The sequence below is a fragment of the Salvia splendens genome, chromosome 19 (genome assembly GCF_004379255.2).
Source record: "Salvia splendens isolate huo1 chromosome 19, SspV2, whole genome shotgun sequence".
In the NCBI taxonomy this organism is placed as follows: Eukaryota; Viridiplantae; Streptophyta; class Magnoliopsida; order Lamiales; family Lamiaceae; genus Salvia; species Salvia splendens.
In genome coordinates, this window is record NC_056050.1 from 3,394,597 (window position 1) to 3,421,116 (window position 26,520).

The window sequence follows — 26,520 nt, forward strand, 5'->3', positions numbered from 1 at the left end:
GAGCAAGAACATATTATCATTCAATTTGAAAATAAACAAATGCATTCATGCTACTATCTTCTCACTCTATCTATTTGGCTCAATCTTCCCCTTTCATCTAAAATCCATATGAAATTCAGTGTAATGTTGAGGAATGAGCTGAACACCAGCTGGTTTATGGGCAAACTTGATCATCTCCATATCCCTCGAATTCTTGACAATATAAAAGAAAAGTAAAATGTACAAAATTTGAAGAAGGTGTGGTCAAATATGTTCAAGTAGTTGCAAAAGTCTTAAGTAGGCAGTGGGCAATTCATGTGGGTGTTTTGGGTCATTTTCGTGTATGAGATGTGCAACAAGAAAGTGATCAACACACAATTCCTTCCACGGATCTAATAGTTACTCTAGTTTCCCTATGTCTACGCATCGAATAATAAGTGTAAAACAGTACTGCGTTGTACATGGATGTGTTGTTCGCGTGTGTAGTATATAAGACTATACATACACGCACACGATCGACACATAATTAACCATGAACGACGCAGTAATGAAGATAGTATTAATTAATATAATTGTGATTCAAAATACGAAATGAGATATTGTTATAGAATGATGGGAACCTTGGAAGGTATAGGGATTGCAAATTTGCAATAGAACTCATTATATGTGTTGATGGAATAAAGATTTAGAAATGGTTTGCATGTGGGAGATGTTGGTCTAATTTGGATGTGTGAGAGGGGATCCCTAATTCGTGGGTGCCATTTCTATCATCTACCTACATCATTAACTATATACTTAAAATTAGGTCATGTGATCAAAAACAATTTAGTTCACATACATTTTATTACCAACGTAATTTAGTTCACATACATTTTATTACCAACGTAACTATAAACACGAAATTAACAACCAACAAAAACTAGCTAGGTACATATGTGGACACCACTCTTGTTTAGTTCACATACATTTTATTACCAACGTAATTTAGATTGATTAATATATTTTCTATATAATTTTAAATAAATGAATAAAATAATATTAATAACAATTTTTAATATTTAATATCAATATAAAAGAAAATTAATAAAGCTACATGCATATGAGAGGGTGCTCATGGTATATGTATGTAGAAATTATTTCTCCTGATTTTGATTCATAAAAATTCGTTCGTTAACTGGCTAAATCAACACCTTTAATAATAATAATTTAATAATTGTGTTATCGGTCTTCTCATAATATCAATTACAAAAACATCATATTGTAATTCTTGACATTTGACATAGAACACTATTGCAGGGCAATTTCAAAACCTCAGATTCTCTTTGAAAAAAATTAAACTATGTTAGTTGCTGCCTTGGCCCACTTTAAAGATCAGTCATTTTATTTCATATTTATATTTTTCCAGTCATCAAGAGAAACAATCAATCAAGCATTTCAAATATGGCAATTAGTTGTTCTCCTATTTTCAGTGTATAATGAATGATGGGAAAAATGTAAAATGATATTATTATTATTATTATCTGAATTTTCGTTTTTTTTGTATATTAGGGAAAAATTAGATAGATCATCAGTTCATCACAAATCTAGAAAGCAAAATAGGAGGTACTTAATTAAGTAGGTGCTAAACTCATTCTCCTAAGCAAAACATAAGTTAGCAATCTGTATGCTATAATCATCACCACCATTGCTCCAACCTCCATTCCTCCTCCATCCTCACCACTCCCATACTGTATCCTCAGCAGCAGCTTATACGTGTGATAATTCAACGATATGTATCGTACCCAACGCATGAACCTCGGGACTCTCTGCACATCAACACCACCAAAGTTAATCACTCTTCATACATAGAAAAAAAATCAAATTTTGGCATATAGTAACATACAGTGATGAAGAAGCCACCAGATAGCATGAATGTCATAACTGTGACAGAAGCCAAGGTTGTTGCCTTCTTCACATCCATGAATGCTGCACCTATACTTAGTCCTAGCCCCTACAAGCAAAGACTACATGTTCATGACTTCTTCTTGTTTCAAACTTTTTCTTTTGATTTACCTGAGCAGCAATGATGCTGAGGAAGATGGAGAGGAGAGTTAGTGAAAATGCCGCGAAAGTGTGCTTCAGTCCCACCATGAAGTAGATGGTAGTGAGGAACACAACGGGCAGGAGGAGGTCTAAAGGCAGATCACTCGCGTTCCTAGCTACTAAATACGCGCTCACCTTGTACATCCCCACTGATCTCTCCTTGGAAAGCATTGCCCTTTCGAGTGGGAATGTGAAAATGGCTGTGAATACAGGGAAGAAGGCCCAATACACAGAGATGAAGAACAATAGCCCTGCCTGATCTTGAGGGCTATTGGGAGAAGATGTTGCATTAGTATTCCACCAGATTGAGCCGGTGATGACAGCTATGGATATGACTTGAATCACGCGAAGGCTGCTCAAGTACTCGTGTCGCCTCTCCTTTAGGCCTCTTCGGAAGAGAATGCAAAACTGTGCTATCCAAGATGCGCCACATTCTCCAGCATCACTCATGTTGCTGCGCCTCCCGGGCTTGTGGTAATTGAGCGTTGTGATCTCGTCTAGTTTCATCATCTTCTCCATTGTGGAGGAGGCTCTTGACTCATAAGCCTCTAATAGATACTGCAAATCAAGAAACTATTTAGTAATGATGATTCCAAAAAGAGGTAATGTTTTTCATTTTTGGTTTGGTGTGTTGATGACCTTATGCACATCAGAAGGGAGGAACTTGTGTTGTAGTTCTGAAGGAAGGGATTTGTCCTTGACATTGCCACTTGCAAGATCAATCAAGAATTCGGCTGGATTCATCGCGATAAGTGGCAAGCACCCGATGGATGAGAAGTACCTCATTGCATCAGATGCCTTCCCAAAGTACAACGAGCACCCGTTGCTGAGCAGTATCAGCTTGTCGAATATGCTAAACAGCCGGCTCGAGGGCTGATGGATTGTGGTAACCACTGTCTTCCCACCCTATGCAATGAAAACATTACTATAAGGATTTTTTTTTCTTCAAATACTAAATTTTTTACCTGAGCAATATCTTGGAGCATCTGAATGATACGAAGGGCGGTCGTGGAATCTAATCCGGACGTAGGCTCATCCAGGAACAGAAGTGATGGATTGAGAAGAATCTCATTGCCAATGCACACTCTCTTCTTCTCACCTCCTGACACCCCTCTCACACCCTTATTCCCACCAACCATTGTGTTTTGGCATCTAATTTCATGGTTTAATAAACACAAATCAACTTCACAAACATAAAAAGGAAAAAAAGAAAAAAAGGTAGTGCATACTTCTCTAGGCCAAGCTGTGAGAGCACATCCATTGCTCTCTCAGTTTTCTGCTGCTTCGACAGCGAGTTGGGAAGGCGAAGCAACGCAGAGTAAGTTAGCGTCTCTTTCACAGTCAGGTGTGGGAACACAGTGTCATCTTGCAGCACAAATCCAATCCTTTTTCACTCACAAAACAAGCAAAGATAAAGATCAGATTCATGAATGCTTAATCAACTATATAATGTACATGGAGCTACCTTCGTTTCAACGATTTAGTGTATAACCGATCATTGTAAGTTATGATTCCACCATCACATTTCACTCTCCCACTCAGCAGATTCAGCAGAGTAGTTTTGCCACCTCCAGAAGGCCCCATCAGAGCAAGAACTTCGCCTGGAAAAATCGAACCACTCACACCTTGCACAATGTGTTTCTCCACTATCTTTGAGCTATTCAACCTCACATTGTAATTCACATCTTTAAACTACAACAAAATCCAAAGAATTACATAAACCTTCATCAACGCATCTTCCTCAACAAAACATCAACTGTATTAGTATAATGTACCTTGAGAGAAATTCCCAATGCTGCCTCAACTGTATTTGATCATCACAAACACCACATTAAATATAGTTTTTCGATAAAAAGGTATAACATACAATAAGAACTTGCCTGATTTTGTAACATCAGGAAGGCCATGAAGGGATGAGGATGAGTTAGATTGATAAAGTGAGAGGAGTCCTCTTTTCTCATTGGTGGGAGGATTGTCTGAGCATTGTTCATCAAACATTTCTGCGACGAAATGAGAGTTAAACGACTTAGCTTTGCACAAAGGTGTGATTTTTGAAGTATCTTTGTTGCTGATCAGATCAAGGCTTCTCCTTTTGATCTTAGAGTTTCTAGTTTTACTCCTGCAGTTGTCTTCATCAGCTAACATGAGCTTCTTCTTTTCGTCGTGTTTTGCATTAGTTCGGAACATGTTGTCTTGGTTGATCTTGGCGTAGTTTTCGGATAAGTCAAGAGCTGATGCTGTCTCCTCCATTGCTTGGAGAAGTTCAAGATTTTAGCTGCATTTGCAAAGAAGAAAAGTTGATGAGTTGAAATGAGGTAAGTTATATATTTATAATTAAGTTATGTAATGTAAGTAAACGAGTGATTGAAATGCAAGACAAAGATATATAGATAGAGAGATCATACAAAGGCTAAATGAAAATCAGTGTGATGAAACTTATCAGTTTTGGTTAATATATATAGACAATGCTTTTTTTATCACTAAGAAGTTGAGAAGTTCTATATTAATGAGTCCTACTTATTTTTCTCATTTACACATAAAAAAAATGGAAGGATAACAAAAACATCTAATTGGTGCGGGCCAGTACATCAAATAATAATTGTCAAGAACTACCACAAGGTCCTCAACAATGTGATCTAGATGTGACATTGTGAATGCCAAAATGTTCACTAAAAAAATAAATATGTGTCTAATTAGTTTATAATTGAGGTGTTTAGGGTTTCTTCAATTAATAGTTTATTTGGGCATTAGCCATCCAAGAACTTAGCCCCACCCAAACCCCGAAAAGAAGGGGCAAATTAAATTATATTATAAATTAATGCTCAAGTTATTAATCTTTTTACGATTATGTACTTCTCCAAAAGAAATACTACTAATCATGTTGATATCGAAATATATTATTTTTTAATTGATATGAATTACTTTTTTTTTATTTTTTGCACGCACCAAAAAAGGAGGTTGTTTCGATTTTCATCGACAATAAACCCCACTATGTAAAAATTCAAAGTATATTGTCATATTAATAATTAAATTGTTACTATTTCCTTTATGAAAAAGTCGATAATTAGATTATAGGTATAACATCCCCTTATCATATTTTTTAATTTTGTTCAATACTACAATGTGGAGTAGTTTTTTTGTCTTGTAATATTAAAAGCGGGTGTTGGTCTCTATCTCATACTCCCCCGTCCCTCTGTAGTAGATATATTTCTTTTCGGCATGAGATTTAAGAAAAATTATTTTAAATGAGTTAAGTAAAAAAAAGTAAAAAGGAAAAAAGTAGAAAGATGAATAGAAAATAAAGTACTTTTTGCCAAAAAAAGAAATGACCCAGCTACAGTGGAACAACTCAAAAAAGAATACGACTCAACTACAGGGGACGGAGGGATTACTATCTTCCAATTTTTCACAGACTTTCAAAATAGACAAGTCTTGAAAAAAGAAACATGTACCCTAAATTGTACAACGACGCGTGATTGAAAATCTTCCATTAGATTCTTGGAAGCACCTTTATAAATAGACAATACATAAATTAATGGGAATGGCCAAACCACATTTTCTTGCATAAGAGTTTGTAGTCCACCACAGTCATATCATAGTACTATACAACCTATATTGACATCTGACAATATTTCATAATTAGAGATATATTACAACGTTTGGTATGAAAGAAGACAATTGAGGGGTGCCTTTGCATCAACGGCAAAGTACTGTTTTCCACAGATATTTGATGCCTTCACTTGCCTTAAATTGGTGTCACCACTTCCACACATTCCATTTACGTACATGAACGTGCTAATAAGTTCACAAATAGTGTATAAGCTCAAAATCAATGTTATAGTTACGTACGAGTAAATTCACCTAGAGGTAAGGTTTTAGGTTTGAGTTCTCTGAGACACTATTTTTAAATTTAAAGATATAATTACTTGCTCTCGTCTTATTCTTACATAAAGTTAGTGATAAAATGTAAACTCATATATTGTACAAACTTAAAACTTTTCAACACATTATCAGCACAACATCAACACAATGTCAATACAGTATAAAATTTCAAGATTTTGATGTCAACACAATGTCAATACAATGTCAACACAATTTCAACACAACATCAACCGTTGACATTGTATTAACATTTTTTGTTGCTATTATTTTATCATCTGTTGATATTTTCTAATGGTCCAGATCATAGTTTGGAGTTTGTACAATATTTAGAGTTTGCATTTGATCACATTTCTAATGTTATAAGCAATAATTATTAATGTACAAAAATAATCCTAGCTACTTTTATACTAGGGCTGGTTATTCGGTCAGTTCGATTAATAACCGAACCGACTTGTCGGTTAATCGACCCCAAAATTTCGTCAAAAAACTAACCGGAACCGACCCGATCTCAAGTTCGGTTACTTAATCAACCGACTCGGTTAGAACCGATCGGTTATCGGTTATAACCGAACTAACCGAATTGCTTAAAACAATACACCAAATTTAATAGATTAATGCCAAATAAATACACCAAGTTTTCCCCTACTAATTGGGTGCCTGTTTTCAGTTTTTCACCCAACAAAAAGTTACAAAACCCCATAATAGATGTTCATACTTTATCTAAGACTAACAATAGTTTGTTAGTTATAAAATATACATAATCAAGTGACAAAATTTGAAAGTAAAATTTCTTCTATTATTAATTAAAAATATAATTAAAATTAAAATTGTTTATGGTTTTAACTTTTAACTTGTTATATACTTATTATTATTATTATTATTATTATACTCCTATTGCTCTTTAATAGACTTAAACTTTAAATGATATAAAATTTAAAAACTTTTCTCTAATAATAAGTGAAGGTTATCTTATTTTTAAAATAATAGTATTGCTTAAGCAGTTGTTAACTTTGAGAGATCTTATTTTTAAAAATATATTTAGAAACTTTATTGAATTTGAGATATTATAAGTATAACTGATAGTACACAAATTAAAATAGACTTTTTTTGACATTGCAAATTTGTAATATGAGACTTTGACAAAATTTGGAAGTAAATTACAAATTGTTCTATTGTGACAAAGTTTAAAAGTAAATTACAATTTCTTCTATTATTAATTAAAAATATAATTGAAATTAAAATTATTTATGGGTTTAACTTTTAACTTTTCCTCTACTTATTATTATTATTATTATTATTATTATTATTATTATTATTATTATTATTATTATTATTATTATTATTATTATTATACTCCTATATACAAGTAATACATAAATTGTTTAGGCACTTTAAAAGACTTAAACTTTACATAATCTATAATTTAAAAACTTTCCTCCAATAATAAGTGAAGGGTTATTCTATTTTTAAAATAGTAATGCTTAAGCAATTTATTGAGTTTCATATATAAATTTATAAGTATAATACTATAATTGATAGTGACACAAATTAAAATGGACTTTTTTGACATTGCAATACGAGACTTTGACAAAATTTAGATATAAATTACAATTTCTTTCATTGTGACAAAGTTTGAAAGTAAATTATAATTTATTCTAGTATTAAATACACATATAATTAAAATTAAAATTGAATATAATTCGGTTATCGGTTATAACCGATAACCGACTTGGAGCAAAACGTAAAACTGGTACCGAACCGATAACCATAAATTCCGGTTATCAGTTAAACGAATAACCGACCGGTTCTAATTCGGTTCTCGGTTAACTGAATAACCGAAAACTATTTACCCACCCCTATTTTATACTATGTCTGTAATTTTTCATTGTATATCTTATCAAGTGGGCTTAGACGAGCTAGATCCGGTGATGCTCGGCCAGGCTGAAACCCCACTTGACCCAGCCCATGTCTGAAGTGGCCTGGGTTGGGCATTTTTATAAACACACCCTCTAAGACTTGGTGGTGGAAAATGAGTGGTTCTTGATTAGGAGCTTATATTTTAGCAATGTATGTTGAAAAGTAAAATGCGGAAAATAAAAGACTATTGCAGAAAGTAAAAGACGGGTAGAACTTTAAAGACTACATTGTGAATGACTTGAATTCTATTCTCTCCATGGTTACACAACTATATATAGACTCTAATTCTAGCTAAACATGGAAAATATATTCTAATTATACTAATATCCTTTTTATTTGATTTTCCATAATCTTCATTGATTTCCTTCTTTATTCTTACCATATCTTCATCACTTGCCTTATTGTTCTCCAATTAATTAATTTTCTTATTCCAACACTCCCCCTCAAGTTAAGTACCGAGTTTTTCGACACTTAACTTGCACGATCTTTAATTTGATAAATAGTTTATACTCGTATTTAAGAGTTCTTCAATTCCCATTGACAGTTTATGCTCGTATCATAGAGCTTCTTCAATTCATCATTGATTGTTTAGGCTAGTATCAAAGAGTTATTGAAAGTTTAGACTCGTTTCAAGGAGCTCTTCATTCATCATTGAAAGTTTAGACTCGTTTCAATGAGTTCTTCAATTTTCTGTTGACGGTTTTAACTCGTGTCAAGGAGCTCTTCAATTTTCTGTTGGCAGTTTTAACTCGTGTCAAGGAGCTTGTCTAAACAGTTTTTACTCATATTTAGGAGCTATCTTAGATAGTTTTTGCTCGTATCTAGGAGCCATCTTAGATAGTTTTAACTCATATCTAGGAGCCATCTTAAACAATTTTGACTCTTGTCGATGAGCTAATTCAGACAGTTTTGACTCTTGTCGAGGAGCTAATTCAGACAGTTTTAGCTCGTATCTAGGAGCTAATTCTAAACAGTTTTGACTCTTGCACAATCAAATAAAAAGGATATTAGTATAATTAGAATATATTTTCCATGTTTAGCTAGAATTAGAGTCTATATATAGTTGTGTAACCATTGAGAGAATAGAATTCAAGACATTCACAATGTAGTCTTTAAAGTTCTACTTGTCTTTTACTTTCTGCAATAGTCTTTTATTTTCCGCTCCCCCTCGGCCAGACAAACCGTGAACTTCTTCTTATCTTGACAGCTGTTGTTTTCTCTTTGGCTACAGTCAGCCTTCTTCTCCTGGCATGGATGCTCGGGGTTGGCCACTGGCCTTTCACCTTCTCACCATATCGGCGGATGGCATGCGGCCTCTCTGGCCTTCCCTTCTGTCGGACCGGTGCCTGCTTGCTTTTCTTCTATCGACGATGCCCAGTCTTCTTTCTTGGTTGGAATCATCCGGCTGTGGCAGTTCTCTCCCCCTCAGCTGGATGATTCCTCACTATTTCTCGGGGATCAACGTTGGATTTTCCCGTGGTTGTTCCTCCAACATCATCATTTGGCAACGTTCTTCCCACCAGCTCTTCACAGCTCCTACGTTCCCTCCAGGCATGACACCACTACATATAAATCTTAGTCATCACTAAAATCTAACTCTCGGTGGCCTCCCTCAACCTTCTGATGGTGCTCCTGATAGTCACGGCACTGACAGTGTTCATTGTGTAGGCACCACCAGCCTTCACTTTGCCACAGTCCTTGCAACCCCAGATGCCAACAGCCTGCCTCTTCACGGCGTACTTGCCGCAAAACTCACAGAAGTACTTGCTGTGCTGGCTGACTTCCATCTTCTTGATTTGCTTCCTCAAACTAGCACCATATCGGGTGCCATTTTTTATTTTTTATTTTTTTTTGTGAACAAACTAACGAAGGATCGTTAGCTGCTCTGATACCATGTTGAAAAGTAAAATGCGGAAAATAAAAGACTATTGCAGAAAGTAAAAGACGGGTAGAACTTTAAAGACTACATTGTGAATGACTTGAATTCTATTCTCTCCATGGTTACACAACTATATATAGACTTTAATTCTAGCTAAACATGGAAAATATATTCTAATTATACTAATATCCTTTTTATTTGATTTTCCATAATCTTCATTGATTTCCTTCTTTATTCTTGCCATATCTTCATCACTTGCCTTATTGTTCTCCAATTAATTAATTTTCTTATTCCAACAATGTAATTAATTAATCAATGCATAAAGAGTGTGTGAGCACCGTGTGCGTAATTCCAATTTAGATATGAAAGCATGCTTATCTTATCTTCGAAATCTCATTTTCATCATTGGGAAAATATCATTTTCATCATTAGGGAAATAATCAAAATATCATTTGCGTCATTAGGAAAATATCATTTTCATCAACCTTTTACATCTTCTCGACTTTTCTTTGTGCAACATGGTTTATTCGTATACGCACGTGCATGCAATGAATATTGATAAAATATTTGTACGGCTTTTCGTATTGTTTGTTTTTATTTTAATAATAAATTTTACAAATTCGTGATTCCATGTTAAAGCATAAGAAATATGAAATGCAATAGAGACGACGGAGCAGGATATGTACGATACTCCCCCGTTCCAAAAGAATATGCGCTTTGGGTTCGCCATGAGTTTTAATGCAAAATTAGTAAAGTAAGAGAGAGGTGGAGAGAAAAAATAATTAATGTATTATTAGTGGAAAATGGGTCTCACCTCAATAGAGAGAAAATGGTTTCCAAAATTAGAAAGTGCATATTTTTGTGGAGCTGACTAAAAAGGAAAAGTTGTATATTCTTGTGGGACTGACTAAAAAAGAAAAAAATGCATATTCTTGTGGGACGGAGGGAGTAGTAAATAATTAATAAAGATAGTTTTTTTTGCTTTTTTTATCGAATATATGCTATATTGATTTAAAAAGTGATTCTAATATAGAGAATTCTAATATTCTATCGCTTTTTGTGCCCATGCCATGGTGGGCTTTATCTTCACTCCTTTTTTGGGCCGACAATTAAATGGGCTATTATACGGGCTCGGTATAAATATAGGTCGATTGATAAGCTTACTAATTTTTTGTCAATTTTATCTTCACTTAATATGAGGTCAAATGATAATCTTACTAATTCAAACAAGCTAAGGACTTGTCGAGGTAGTCGCACGACTCTAGTACTCATGAGTCATGAACTCCAAAACTAGACCGCAACTATGTGGCTTGGAAAAAATATTATAATTTCAAACATTATTATAAGATATATTATAATTTGACCAAACTTCGTGATTTGAATAACTATAATCCCTTTATAAAATAATCTACTAATACAAAGTGGAATGTAAATTGGCAATCTAATGACATATAGTATCAAATTGCCATATACTATGTAGCAAAACATGACAAGATAATATTTCAGATAATTTATTTGCAAATACACAAACTTTTAACACCTTCATTTATATAGTTATGGTACTATAATAGAGATCGAGTAGCTACAAAAGCAATTAATATAGAAGGTTAAACAAAGTGTTTTTGTTCATTTTTTTCTGCCAAATGAAAAAGGGAATCACTGAGGTTCCTCTAATTAGTAATCAATCATGTTCGAACGTTCAAATTTCTAGTAGATTACAAAGTCGTTTGACTGTTGATTTGGCTATAAATATGATATGAACATAAAAAATTGTAGTAGATTGCAAAGTCGTTTGACTCTTGTTTCATTATTTGAAAATGCAGTTGACATAGTCTTGATGGTTTACACTATGCAAAAATAGACCCATATGACTTTTTCAGCTTCTTTTCATTAATAAGACAAGTTCCAATGAAGCAAAATCCAGTCAAACTTATTGAATCCGATATTCCTTCTTGTTTTCGTGGGTTTATAATATCCACATAAGTAGATTATAGTATTTCATTTTTTCATCTGTCAAATTATCTAGTCCCAAATTTCACCTAGAGTTTCTGCACTAAGAATATCTATATTTCAGCCCATGTCTGCCCCAATTGAATTATTTTTATTTTTTCATTATTTTTTATTGCATAATTTTACATATTTCTAAAGAAAATTCATATTTTTTACTCATAAATAACATAATCTAAATTATTGATGCAATTTTAGTACAAAAGGAAGTAGTATCAAGTAACTAATGGAAAAAAAATATTTAGGCCCATTTAAACCTATTTACATAGGCTCACCGCTCATGTGAACTCTATTTGTAAGGCCCATTTGTAAGGCTCATGTGAACTCTATTAGTAAGGCCCATTTTTACCCATTAACTAGATAAATTGATTTTTTTTTCGAAATTAAATATATTGAAATTAGCTTGACCTCATTGACACGTACATTTTCAAATATTGTTCTTCTCACTCAGTTATGGGAGTACTAAAGTTTTATCATGATATCTAATAAATGTTTGAGTATATATAAAACTCCACTAATTTACTTTATTTTCTCATTTGTTTTATACTCCACAATAAAGCATGTGTGATTGAATGTAATCTTTATTATTTACAGTTTCTAATTATACTCATCATATTATTTAAGATTATATAAAAAATATGATTGTTTTGTATTAGTTTAAATATTTAAAACTTTTTCCAAATTAAAATAAACTCATTGTTAGTAAATATTTAATAACTTTCATTTTTTTATAGTAAAATATTTTCTAGTAATAATGTCCAAAAATAATCTCATTGCAAAAAACAAATTGAGATAACCGAAGAAAAAAGATAGATTGAATTTTAAATTTTTTAAGTCAATATAATTATTTATCGTACTCCCATAATGAAATTCCTGGATCCTTATGGAATCATGCATAGTCAACTCTGCCATTAATGTTGGCTTGTAACGGTCAGATGTTACAAACGTTACAAACATATATCATGGAAAATAAACTTGGACGGATATATATTTAGACACCTCTCACATAGTTATTTGTATCAGGGACGTATCAGGACAACCAATCAATGTGCACACATGGACAGTTATGTGTCAAGCAACGTGTATTTGCCACATGTTTTGGCCTATGTGTCCAATGTAGGATTAATTAATAAATTAATCTTATAACATCCTATTTTTCTGAGATACTTTAATCTAGTATTTCATACTTATCGGAAATCAGTTTTAGAGAAAATAAATACACCATAATCATCTTAAAATGTAAATTGATCATACATATTATTTAATTTTGAAAATTTAAATATGACGTCATTTGTACGACCCGTACGATCCGATCAACATTCAGTAAAGATAAATGTCAAGAACCAACTCGACAATTTAAAGAAACAAACAAAAATTTCACCTTTTATAGTACATATCTAAATATTTTATTTTCTATTTGAGCTTTATAATACTACTCGTTTAAATTAACATGATTTTTTCCATAAATGTCAAGAACCAACTCGACAAACACGACTTAGAGAAACATATAAAAATTAAGTACTTCATAATATTCTAAAAACATTAATTACACGAATGTGTCTTTCTTCTAGAAACGTGATTCATTCCATAAAAGCTAAAATCGAAAGTTTTTTTTTTCTGATAAAGACTCTTGAACTAAGGACACTTATAGCTTGAGTTGAAATTATTGGGGTATGAAGAAAAATGAAAACTTTCCGACAGATCCAGCACAAAAAAGACAACTATTCTTTCAATAAAGTTTTAGTTGACCCCCAATTTCAAAGACAAATTGTTGACAAAATAGATCCACATTTAGAGTAATTAATAATGATACAAATTAAATTAATCAAATATTGATCCCAACACCACATCGTTAGATATATCCTAGGATTGTTTGTTTAGGTTGAGTATATCCTAAGGATTTTTTTAGTTGAATATATACACCTAAGTTTTTTTAGTTGAATATGTACCTAAGCTTTATCCGTCACAAACTAGGTATTAAAGGGCAATCAGTCCTCTAATTATGGTTATGTTATCTATTTATCCCTATCTTTGCATTTTGTAGCACATTTAGTCCATTTGGCCCGAAATTACAATGGTGTAAATTTTGAAAATTTAAGGGGAATGGCTTGTTTGCACATTTAAGGATTAATAGAGTAACTTGGTTGTAAATCGCGGAACATAGCAAATTCTAAAATTAAATACTTCTATTAAATGCATGTGCTCTTTTAAACGTTGTGTGCGATAGTTATTGAACTCTATTCTTTCGTATTGTGCTATTCTAAATTGTACATATTCTTATAATTGTTCTTCAAATCCCTCAGTCAAGATGTCAGCTAACAATTTAAATAGGTGAATAGGAAAGTGCAACAAAATTTAAAAAATACTGCTAAAATATACTTCCTCCGTCCCGCACTACTTGCACTTATTTCCTTTCTGGGCGTCCCAAGTTATTTGCACTCTTTCCATTTTTAGTAACAATTTATACCTACAGCCGTAATTGTTGACTTTGTCTATCACTCATTCCTTAATCTCCGTGCCCAAAAAGAAAGGTGCGAATAGTGCGGGACGGAGGGAGTAATAAAGGGCAAGACTTAGACAACGTTAAACATATAGCACCTAGCTAGTGAGGACTCCAACTGTACGCAATTTTTACTATAGTCAAATCTATATAAGAATAATTTAATCAGCAAAAAATGACCGACAATTTTATAGAAAAAAAATAACTAATCATAATTCGTCATTTAGTCCTGATAATTCCAATCTCCAATTTATTAATGTAAAGTATGTGTCGAGCTGCTGTAAAATTCTATATTCATTTTTATTTAATTATAAGAACAAAGTATTTTCGTCATGTTATGTTTTGCTTTTCATTTATGTTATACGCCATTCGTCCTTTAAAAGCATGAACTTTTGTAGGAGTACAAGTTTTAATGCACAATCGGTAAAATGAGAAAGAGATAATATGAAAAAAATGATTAAATTATTGTTAAAGAATTATTGTTAATGAAGAATAGACACTACTAGAAAATTGGCTTCTCACCACACTTTTTTAGTCACACTTTATAGAAGGGGCCAACATAGATACACTAGCTTTTCACTAACGTATATTTGCACCTCGAAATAAATGCCATATAAAAACTCATTTCATGGCTATTCTATTTGTGACAATTTTAAAATGCAAACAATCCTTAACAAATAAAAGGAAATTAGAAACGTACACACACCGCGACACACGCACACCCACAACCCTCCACCGACGTCACCGCGCCTCCGGCGACCGGTGTCTTCTACCGAACAACGTGGAAGCCCTTCTTTCTCTCCTATTTTCAACACCTCTATCCCCCCTCCATACCCACACATACATTCATCTGCAACTGCTGTCCGGCCAATTCTTCCGCCGCCGTCGCTGGACTCCGGCATCTCTTGGATAGTCTTGTCTATCCTCTATGTAAATAACCTTCCACACCTCTTATTCATCCAATTTCCGATTCAAATTGAATTTAGGGTTTGTGTTCAATTTCTCCCCCAATTCGAATTTAAGTAAAATTAGTTGAAAATCCCACGTGTTCCTTGATTTTATGAGTGAAGCAGTAGTTGTGAAGAAATGTTTGTGTTTGTGCCGTCGTGCTTTAAAAGTTCTTGGTGGTATTGCTTTTTTATTTTTTCAAATTTGGAGTTGTTTCTCACCGTTACTGTGGAATCATGTATGTGTTTGGAGCTAAGTAGGCTGTATTTGCTTTGTTTACGTTTGCATGATATGAAACTCATGAGAGCATGCTATGATGGATTACTTTCTGCTGCAGCAAATAATGCTTATGGTACTAAATTTTCTTATGTTTGTTTGCTAGTTAATTCACATTCTCTTTTGGGATCGGAAAGGCTGGATTTTTTTTATATGTAGTGGTTTATCGTACTCTGGATTATCTTGCTTGGTAGTTTTTCATGTTTTGGTTTTGAATTCTTAAAGCTATATTTTTATATGTTTGTTTGCTAGTTAATTCACATTTGTTTAAACACACATGGATGCATTTGGAGGTAGAAGTGAACTGATTGAACTGATACAACCATATGAACATATGATGGAATCTTTTGGACATGACCGAACAGGTCAACTACACAACTCAAAAGTCGGCAAGATAAACGTATGCCCAATTATCATGGATAACTCACGAATACATTAACGTATTTCCTTGTGCACCACTGACTTGCAAATGTCTCTATTGGGTGGATTTTGCCTGCACCTTGATGGGTGACAGGTTAAAAAATGCAATAACTACACATAACTTAAGTACATATCAGTAAATACATTCTTTGTTTCCTTCTTACAAAACTATCCATTCAGTTACATTCTTCATCCTTCTTCAAAATGCAAAAAAAAAAAAGCTCACCCTCTTCCTCTCCCTCTCGCCCCTCTTCCTCCCTCTTCTTCCTCTCCCCCTCATTCCTCTTCCAAATGCAAAAGAAACCCTAAAATTGGGGCCCGGGATGGGAAAAAGCTCACCTCCAACGCCGGCCAGGCCGGACCCCGGGCGCGTCCCCAGGCCGCAACTGCGGCCCCGGGACCGGCCTGGGCCGCAACTTCCTCTCCTCCATCGCGCGGGGCAGCGGGCCGGGACCCAGGTGCGGTCCGGCCCGCGGCGTTAAGGATTCTCTTAACTAAACTTATTATGTATGCATAGAAATTAAACTATTTGCTGTTAGATTTCCTAATGTAAAATGATTAAAAGTTCAAAGAACAAGAATTAAGGGTCCAATTGAAGATTGCAGATTTGCAGTAATGATGAAAGAATTAAGGGTCCAATTGAAGAATTAAGGGTCCAATTGAGGAAGAAGAAGTTAATCCATTTGCTGTAAGTGTTTCATCTTCATCTGGTATCAATCGTTCAATGTTTGGTGGAATTAGAGGTTTTTTGCTTTTAATTGTTTGGGGTTTTAGTTCTGTGTACTCTTGAAATGAAGAATTTGAATTTAAAGATAGAGGTTTTTGAGGATGATCTGACTTAGGCTGACTATGTGGCCTAACTAATAATTTGAGAGCTTCCAGCTGAGATGTCGACGGCGGGAGGAGCTTGGAGTTCTGGCTGAAGAGGGGGTCTCCACTAGCGGCGAGGGGTGGCCTTCGTTGAAAAGAGAAGATTGAAGATCGAAGGAGGAAACGCAGTGATTAGCATTATATAATGTTTACTACTAGTAATATTTGTGTAATTTAAGTAAAAGATAACCAATACTTATGTTTAGGTTTTGTTTAAACATTATATTTTGGTGTAGGATGATTTGATACTTTGGATATTAATATTTGCTATTTTATTTGAGTGAGTATTAAATTTTGTCGTATGATTAATAGTAATTTAATGAATTTTGTACATTGAAAGTCAAAAGGTAAATTGTAAGTATTCAAAGAATTAAAATATAAATTATAGAAATATGTAGGTGGAAACAGTAAATTAAAAAATATGCAGGGGAAATCGTAATAATAAATATTTATTGGAGTATATTGTAAATTTTCTTCCAAAGGTTCACGTAGTTTAAGAAAACATATTGTGGCACTTTCCAGTGACTTTACATGTAACGTTTCATGGCACTTTTTGAGTGCAATAATACAAGTCCTATCTTTACACTTGATCTATCATTACATCTACCGTCTTGACATTTGCCTAAGGTGCCACTATACATGAAGTGTAGCGTTAATGAATCTTTGGTGGCATTTTGAAGTGCCATAAAAAGCCAATTTTCTAGTAGTGCACCCCCATTAAAGTTTCTAAAATAGAAAGTTTATAATTTTAAGAGACGGACTAAAATGAATATAGTTCATATTTTTAGTGACGGAGGGAGTATTTTACAAGCATTTGTCTAAAAACAAACGAGTCTAAGGGCACCAGCAACGCGTTACGCGGGTGTCCCGCGTTCCGTCATGGAGGGACGGGACGGCGGTGCGACGCGTTGCGGCGCCCCGTCTCGTCCCCAGCCCGTCCTGATCACGTCCCGCGTCCCGTCACGGCGTGACGAGTGACGAGCCGTCACGCCACGCGCCGATGCGACGTGGCGCGCTCAGGCGCCATGCATGACGCCCACTCACCGGCCCACGAGTGGGCATCGTCACGCTGACGCAATAAATCATATTTTTTAAAAATTTGAATTTTAAAAAAAAATTATAAACGGTAATATTACCGTTTAATTAACAGTTTTTTATTTTTTATTTTTTATACTCTATAAATACTCCTAATTCATCCTCATTTCACACACAACTACACATCTTCTATCCCCAAATCATCTCCATATCCTCTCCAATTTTCATCTAACATCTCATCACAAAATGTCCGGCGACGGAAACTCCAGCAGTGGTGGCTCCGGCGGGTGGGATCTCAACGCGTTCGGCGACTGGGCGAGCATGTACAACACATTGGGTGGTTCCGGTTCGTCGACGTCGGGCACCCAGGGTTCGTCGACCCCGGGCACCCAGGGTTCGTCGACGCCGGGGGGATACCAACCACCCAATTTTGACCTGGATGCATTGGCCCATCCCTCTGCCCCGTGGTATTCGCAGGGATTATCCCATATTCTGGAGGATTATTCCTTTGAACCAACTCTGGGAGGAGGCCGAGGCGGGGGAGGAGGCCGAGGCGGTGGAAGCTCCAGGGCAGAGGCAGGCGAGGAGGAGGAGGAGGAAGAGGAGGAGGATCTAGGCCGACATCCGTACAGCAGCAAAGAAATGATGGCGGTGTACAACGCCTGGATCCGTGTTTCATACGATCCCATCGTCGGGAATCAACAAAGCCGGAAATGTTTCTGGGAAAAGGTCTCTGAGGCCTACCACCAGATTAAGCCGAAGGGGTCCCACCGCCGCACATATAAGATGTTTCGCGCTCACTTTGACCGAGTCGACAGAGAGGTCAAAAGATTCTGCGGCATCTACATGAACGAAACGGCTCAGTACCAAAGCGGATCCACGGGCGCCGACATTCTGAGGTCGGCTTTGCGCGTCTACCACGACGACACCAGCAAACAATTCAAATTTGTTGATGTTTGGCAGGTCGTCAAGGACGAGGAAAGGTGGGCCGGCGGTGTCCGCTCCAGCTCGGGCTCTACCTCCAAGCGCACGAAGCACACGGCGAGTGGCCAATACTCGTCTGGTGACGCCGGTGAGGGCAGCGGCGTACAAGAGGGTGCCTCGCAAGAGGTTGAGGGCACGGCCGGCGATGCCGGGGGATCCTCCCATGGGCGCCGTCGGCCGCAAGGGACCAAGGCGGCGAAGGCGGCTAGAGCGAGGAAGGGCCGAGGCGAATCAAGCCAGGCTGGCTCGGGGGTAGGCTCGAACTCCCTTATGGCCATGTACATGACCGCCACAATGGCGGACACTTCCCGCTTTACGCCCGCCCAGTACCAAGCCCGGTGGAACGGAATTGTCTTTATGGCAGCACAACTTGGCCTTCCGCCTCCTACCGGCTTTAGTGCACCTCCACCGCCTTCGGGGGATGATTCCCCGGCGGACTAGTTTTTTTATTTTCTATAAAATTGTATTTTAAATTATGCCATGTTTATTTTTTTAGGATTTTAATTGTGTTTTTTTTTAATTTTTTAACTTTTAAGTTGTATTTTTATTTTATGTTGTAATTTTATTTTATTGTTAATGAAGTGTGTTTTTTATTAATTGAATTTGTTGGGAAAAAAATAAAAAAATGATATTGAATGAATAGTAATTTAAGGGACGGTTAAGGGACGAAGGGTTGCAGGTTCCATCCCTTAGTTAAGGGATGGAGTAAAAAAGTACACTGGGGCCTGCAAATAGTGTTTTAAGGGACGGTATAGTAACAGCGTTGTGGATGACCTAAGTCTTCTACATTAATTATAGACTAGGTAGTGGAACAAGTCATACATTTAGTGACTCATGTCGATTACTTGCAGAATAACAGTTTTTCACAACCTGTGTAGGATAATTTTTAGGGAAAAAATGTATTATCGTCTCTGTATATTGAGTGATATAATAGTTTTGAGTAGAAACAACACTAGCTTGTTTGTGTATTCATTTATCACAGATGGTCAAATTATCAATAAAACTATATCAGTTAAAAAAATATATTATGAGTCTGATATATTGGCATAATAGATTAGCCAGAAATCTGAATGTTTGGATTAGAGTTACAATTTATAACTCAAAAAAGTTACTTGAATTGAATGATCTCGTAAACCGAATAGCCCTATAATCCAAAGAGATTAGCCTGAATCGGAGCGAATTGACCTAATTGACATCCACAAGTAAAACAGTTTTGATAATCAGAACTATTTATATGTAGGCACAAAACAATCGTATATCTACAGTAGAAGGTTAAACCTAAACATATTAGGAGTCAGAAATAAGCTTCAACACGAAAGAAAGACTTCTTCTTCACAACAATCTCTTGCTCTAGTGTCGATAGAGTATATTCTGTGGCCACGTCCGTTTGTGACCCTTTCAATGCTTTGCTATTAGATAAGATGAAGATCAATTAGAATTATCCTTCATCACGTAACATAGGTCATTTATTAGACAAAGTGAACAACTTTAATTGACCATATCTATTAGTATATGTTGTGCTACCCAATGTTTTAAATCATTGAACAATTGGGCAGTTTTGGAATGGAAAAACCAATTCAAAGAAAGTATTAACATTTCTAATTAAAGAAATTAATTTGTGTCTAAATCTATGAACTATGTATGAAACATTGGCATTATTAATTAGCCTTAATGTGTTGGCAAGTAATTGATTGTTTCTTAATACTCCCTCCGTCCGCAAAATATTGTTCATGTTTGACTCGACACGGATTTTAAGAAATGTGAAGAAAAGTGAGTAGAAAAAGTTAGTGGAATGTAGGCCCCATATATATATATTAGTTTTATAATAGAATGTGAGTTTAATTAGTTAGTGGAAAGTATGGTCCATTGACCAAAATTGGAAAAAAAAAACAAAGTGGACAACATTTTCCGGACAGACAAAAATGATAAAACTGGACAATATTTCACGGACGGGGGAGTAGTACTATATCTAGCTGTTCTGACTCTTGTGTGGCTGCATTTACAGCATAATGCATGTTCATTTATTGCAAAGGTAATTTTTTTTAAGTATTAGTACTAAGGCAATTAATTAATTAAGTAAATATAGTTAAGAATTAAGTTTCAATTTTATCGGATGTCGACTTTTTCAGAATATGTACTTTTTGTTATGTAAGTATTTCGTGAAAAGACAACGAGCTAATCCTAATTGTACTATAAATCCTTGAACTTGAACTTGTCATTTTTTGCAATTTAAAAACCATCTTTGAATCTTACTGGTTTCACACACTAACCTTTTTATTCAGTATAATATAATAAATGTAATACTATGATCGAACTCATTAATTTTATTCTAATTTAAAAAAAAAAACTAATACTACTAGTTGATGTATTAGACTGTTATAACTTATAAGTAAGGCCTAAAAACTTGTGAATAAATATTTGTAGAAAATTAAAATAATCCGGAAAAGGACATATATTAATTTCACCATGCATATATAACTTATAAACGACTCATTGATTATGTTATAATTGGAGTGGTAGTAGCAGCCAAACAAGAATCTTTATCTAGTTGATCTCGACATCTATTCAATTTTGTGAAACATCAACTGAAAAAATAAAACACTACTTTTCCCTCCTCAAATATATTTGACAAATTCAAACATTTATTACTCCACGGAATCGGTACCTCAAATAAATTAAACCCCAAACAATCACTCCACAACTTGCCAATAATTATAAAATTAAAATCCATCATAAAATAATACTACTTCACATACTATATATAATATCCTCACATTGACTAACACTGCTTACATATTCACCCACAAACATAATATAAATATTTTCCTCACATTGGCAAATCAAAATTGCAACCAACAACCAACCACCATTTATTACTTCCATTGCCAAACCACAACTTCCACCACCACCACCGCAGTCCGTTGCCGCCCGACATGGACATGCCGGACTTCTCCTCTGGCCCGTCTCCGAGGCGGGAGCTCCAGGGCCCCCGCCCCGCGCCCCTAAAAGTCCGAAAAGACTCCCACAAAATCCGAAAACCGCCCATGGCGCCCCCTCCGGCCGCGGGCCACCACCACCCGCCCCCCCACGCGGCGCCGAGGCCGCCCGTGATCATCTACACGGTCTCCCCCAAAATCATCCATGCAAACCCTAACGAGTTCATGGCGCTGGTCCAACGTTTGACCGGCCCCAGTGCCACGTCACCCTCCTCCGCCTCAGCCTTTTCATCAGAAGGCGGAGGCGCAGTGTCCCCCGCCGCCCGTTTCGCCGCCATCGAGCGCACAAAAACGCCAGATGGCAGGAGAAAGGGCGGGGAAATGGTAGATGGGATCGAGATAGATCCCATCATTCAAAGAAGCGGCCAATTTCCCGGCATTTTATCGCCGAATCCGAGCGCTCTTCCTCCGATCCCGGCCAATTTCTTCAACATCTCGTCGGAAAATAACAATCCATTGAATTTCTTCCATGATTTGAGCCCGGTTTTGCATAGCAATAGGAATTTTTCGGAAAATAGTTTCATCTTTCCGAGCCCTTCGACTAATTATTTCATCTCACCACACATAAACACACCCTCTCCAAACACTCTAGAGCTCTTCCACAGCTTGTTTGATCTATAACCGCATGAGGAACTGCAGGAAAAGTAACGTAGGGATTGGATTTAGCTTCAATCCATGGCTGTGTGGGGCCCGGCTTCTAATTGTCGGTATTTAATTCTCATTGATTTTTATTTTTCTACATCTCTCATACAGTTGAAAATTGAATTTTGTGGCTCAAATAATTGGTTTTTGGTCTTTGTTGGAATCATCTTAGTTTACGATAGCAATTTTTTTTTTTTGGTCACATTTGGATTGTAATTTCGGAAGAAACAAGATGACTGATTTTGCCGTCCTTGTAGATGCTACATTAAAAAAAAGGTTAGCAATAGAATAGAATTGGTCATTTATTTATAAGTTAGTAGTTAAATACAAAGAGAGTTGACTAATGTATCAATACATGTATAATGAACGGTGAATTAAGCTATAACATTGAATGAAATCTAGGGTTTGTGACATGGGATGAACCATTGTTTGACCTTTCTTTTGTTTGTTTCTTGTTAATAAATGGCTAATTCGGTCAATTTACATTTTTAGAAGAGAGTTATGGGTTCATAAAGTTTAATTTTGGTGTTTTTTACTGCTTGATGACCATAGGTAGATCTGTATTTATTATATATAGCGGCTGATTATATTTAATTATGCAATTATATAGTATGAGTCTCATTATTCACAAATCTAGTCTTAAAGACCGAACTAACGACCAAATTAGGGCCCTTAGATATAGTTTTTAATGGATGTGATGAGATGATGTAGTGAAAATTTTCGCATTCATTAGGTAGCCAAATTACTTCAACCGATGGTATTTTTGTCAAATTACATTTATAGTTTATTACTTCATCCAGTAGATTTATTACTTCATTCTTATAGTTAATTACTTCATTCCAGTAGATTATTACTTCACTCCTTTGAATTTGAATTTGTTTAACTTTTTTTACAAAATTTAAAGCGAATAGACTGTGGAAGTGTTTTTAAAATGAAGTATTTCTTCTTTATTATGGTGTATGTCAATGTTGATAAAGTTATAACCTCATTTAATAAGGTAAAAGATTGAAGTAATAACTCAATTGAAGTTCAATGAAGTAAAATCCTATTGTGATGAAGTGGTATACTTGTTGAATGAAGTAAATGCACATATGAATGAAGTAGTTATCACTCTTCCTCATATGCTCAAGCATCCCTTAAAGTAATAACCTAGTTGAATGAAGTGATAAAATTATTTGAATGAAGTAATAGAATAGAATAAAATGAAGTAATATAGATAGTTAAATAATGAAGTAGTAATAATCTAGGTGAATGAAATAATAATATAACTGAATGAAGTAATAGTCTAGTTGAATGAAGTAATATAGAAATCTAAATAACGATGATTTTTATACTTTTTCTTCTCCAAATTCATAGCCAATAACAGTACAAGTTGAATAAAATAAAAGTAGGGAGGTTGTGCTTAGTTGCTTACACATTCAAATTACCAATAGAGAATCCCACGAACTCTTTTTATACGATCTGATGTAACGAGGCATAATATGATTGGCATGATTTACCGTTAGCTACTTGCAAGATTCCACGCAGAATTCTAATTCTATCTCTACTTTTGAAGCAGTTGAGGACGGAGACGAAGTAGAGAGAAGATGGCTTCCGCTACCTACTCAATTTCAACCGTTGCTGCTTACACCCACCTCCCCTCACTTCCCAGACTCCCCTCCACCTCTCATTTCTCCATCACCCCTGCTTTCCCCATAACCTTACGCCTCACGCTCACACGTGCCAATTATATCCTTCAGCCATTTTAATATAAATAAAATAATAATTTTTGGATGAATAACTATGACCACAAGATTGTAAAATTGATGGATGAGATTTGGTCTCTAGTTCGGTCTTTAAGAGTTCGACATTGATCACAACTCTATATAGTATTATACATTTTTCATTGCCATTAAGAAAAACTCTACCTACATGTTTTAAAATAAGCAACCAAGTTGTGTTTTTACTATATTTTTTACTTTTTACATTGTTTGCATAATTTATGACAATAGCCTCATCATTTGTACACAGTGACGGAACCAGAAAATCTTGTTGGGAATGCTCCATCCATCATTTTCTAAAGTTTTGCGGAGGCTATAGCAAATTTTTATTATTATTATTCTGATGAGGGCAGAGCCTCGGCCTACCCTAACCCTCTGTATTCGGCGAATATCATCTATATAGAGTGCATAAACACAGTGTTTATGCGAGTGTTCTCGAATGAAATAGAGCTAGCCAATTGTTCCGAGAAAATGTAATTGTAATCGGTAACGGACATAGCAAGGGTTGAGGGGTGGCTTAAGCCCCCCATAAACTAAGTAAAAAGATTAATTTTATGTTATCATTCATAAAATTGTCAAATTATCTATTCTTTTGGGTGAGATTTTGTTCAAAAGTTTCTATCATTAAGCATATTCATACGAAAACTTATATTACCATTCTACAGGCAAAACACTGTTTTCTTATTTTACATGCCTAATAACTATAGGCCACTAATATAGCAAGACATGACAAATAATAATAAAAAATACATTTATCATTTTCGATGTTCCTATCTGTCGTGGATTACGTTGTTGACATTTATTTTAAATTATATCATCAATATGTTGAACTGAAATATGAGCCTGTAGTTCTTAACGTTTGACCAATACATTTTGGACCAACTGGACAATAAACAAAATGAATTTCAGAGGTTTTCTTTTTTATGATGTCAAACGTATTCTAATTATGATAGTCCTCCATCAGTCTCACAAAGTTTATCTCAGTTTGACTCGGCGCGGGTATTAATAAATTGTGTAGTGGAATAAGGATCCAACATTGAAGAGATTGGAGTGTGTATTTAATGTCTATTTTTAAAAAAATTCCAATTGGGACAAATTTTGTGGGGCGAATGAAATAGTAAAGTGGGACAAACTTTGTGGGACGGAGGAAGTACTAATACGTACATATAATTCAGATGGAGATCATTTTTAGAACAAAAATTTGAAATAAAAATTAAATGGCTTTTTGGTTATTAAACTAAGGGTATCCACTGGCAAACACAATTACTAATTTCTATAATGATTTGTAGGCACTTTGAATAATGAGAAATTAAATGCCTTTTAATTGAGAAGAAAATGTGTGCTTGAGAAGTTGAGAATGCTCAAAATTAGGAATAAAAAGATTAATTGTTTTAGAAAGAAAACATAGGGAGTAACAAATAAAAATGAAATAATTAATTGAAAGGTAAAAGTGGATGATGGTGGGGCGTGACTTTTATGTGCTAGATGATGCAAAGACTAAAATATATTTAAGGCCATTATCGGCACACCTAATACACGGAGACGTGTATAATTAGTTTCGAATCAATGGATTAAATACACTAAACGGCCATGTGATTTGTTATTTTACTAAACAAATTAATCTTTTACAGATTCATTGCAAGATGCATGAATACATCCATATATAGTTTTACCCTTTTTTAAAACTCTTTCTCTTTATACTAGTTTCTCGTCAAAGTCGATTATCTCATGGTTATCTTTTGAATTTATGCGATTTCAGTGTATTCATGTCAATACAAACAATGCAATGTAATCCAAATTTGAAATGTCAACCGGCTAATCCAGTAGATTTTGGTCAACTTTACTCAAGTGCGAACTACTAACTGAATTGTAATTTTGTTTGATTAGAAATTTTCAACTCTAATTCTAAAAGATCAGATGTCGGGCTAGGCTAGCCCGACGGGCTAATCGAGCTACTAACGATCAAATTAACATGTGATTAATTAAATAGTACTTCCTCCGCCCCGCACTACTTGCATTTATTTCCTTTCTGTGCGTCCCAAGTTATTTGCACTCTTTTCATTTTTAGTAACAATTTATACCTACAGCCGTAATTGTTGACTTTGTCTATCACTCATTCTTTAATCTCCGTGCCCAAAAGAAAAGGTGCGAGTAGTGCGGGACGGAGGGAGTACATGATAATAAAAACTAATCATAATTAAATAATAATTTTAGATTTGTATAGATAAAGTAAAACATAAACATTATTTTAAAATAAGACGGAAGAATGAACTGTAGTTATACCTAGATCCTATCTACCGGACCAACTCATTGAGTTTCGAGTCAGCCCTACTCGGATTATAG

The 26,520-nt window shown here is 35.1% G+C and overlaps 2 protein-coding genes across 7 annotated transcripts; one reads left to right on the forward strand and one right to left on the reverse strand.

The window, feature by feature from the left end:
• Positions 1-1,471: 1,471 nt before the first annotated feature.
• Positions 1,472-4,589, reverse strand: LOC121778539 (ABC transporter G family member 22-like). Of its 2 annotated transcripts, none has more exons than XM_042175912.1 (10): positions 4,467-4,589; positions 3,942-4,336; positions 3,837-3,865; positions 3,527-3,753; positions 3,291-3,446; positions 3,027-3,213; positions 2,701-2,967; positions 2,032-2,619; positions 1,862-1,969; positions 1,472-1,784 (listed from the first exon to the last, which is right to left on the reverse strand). In XM_042175912.1, exons 2-10 carry the CDS (start codon positions 4,309-4,311, stop codon positions 1,590-1,592), a joined length of 2,127 nt encoding a protein of 708 aa, XP_042031846.1. In that variant the 5' UTR covers positions 4,312-4,336; positions 4,467-4,589; the 3' UTR covers positions 1,472-1,589. The 2 variants fall into 2 exon arrangements, with proteins under 2 accessions (XP_042031846.1, XP_042031847.1); XM_042175913.1 differs by having other exon boundaries at positions 1,564-1,784; positions 1,862-1,982.
• A 16,986-nt stretch (positions 4,590-21,575) lies between these two features.
• LOC121778110 (protein MKS1-like) lies at positions 21,576-24,736 on the forward strand. 5 transcript variants are annotated; one of them, XM_042175403.1, is made up of 2 exons: positions 21,576-22,482; positions 24,428-24,736. In XM_042175403.1, the coding sequence occupies exon 1, from the start codon at positions 21,713-21,715 to the stop codon at positions 22,394-22,396; it is 684 nt and encodes a 227-aa protein (XP_042031337.1). In that variant the 5' UTR covers positions 21,576-21,712; the 3' UTR covers positions 22,397-22,482; positions 24,428-24,736. The 5 variants fall into 5 exon arrangements, with proteins under 5 accessions (XP_042031337.1, XP_042031338.1, XP_042031335.1 ...); XM_042175404.1 differs by having other exon boundaries at positions 21,576-22,478; XM_042175401.1 differs by lacking the exon at positions 24,428-24,736 and adding an exon at positions 23,976-24,339 and having other exon boundaries at positions 21,576-22,693.
• Positions 24,737-26,520: the final 1,784 nt, after the last annotated feature.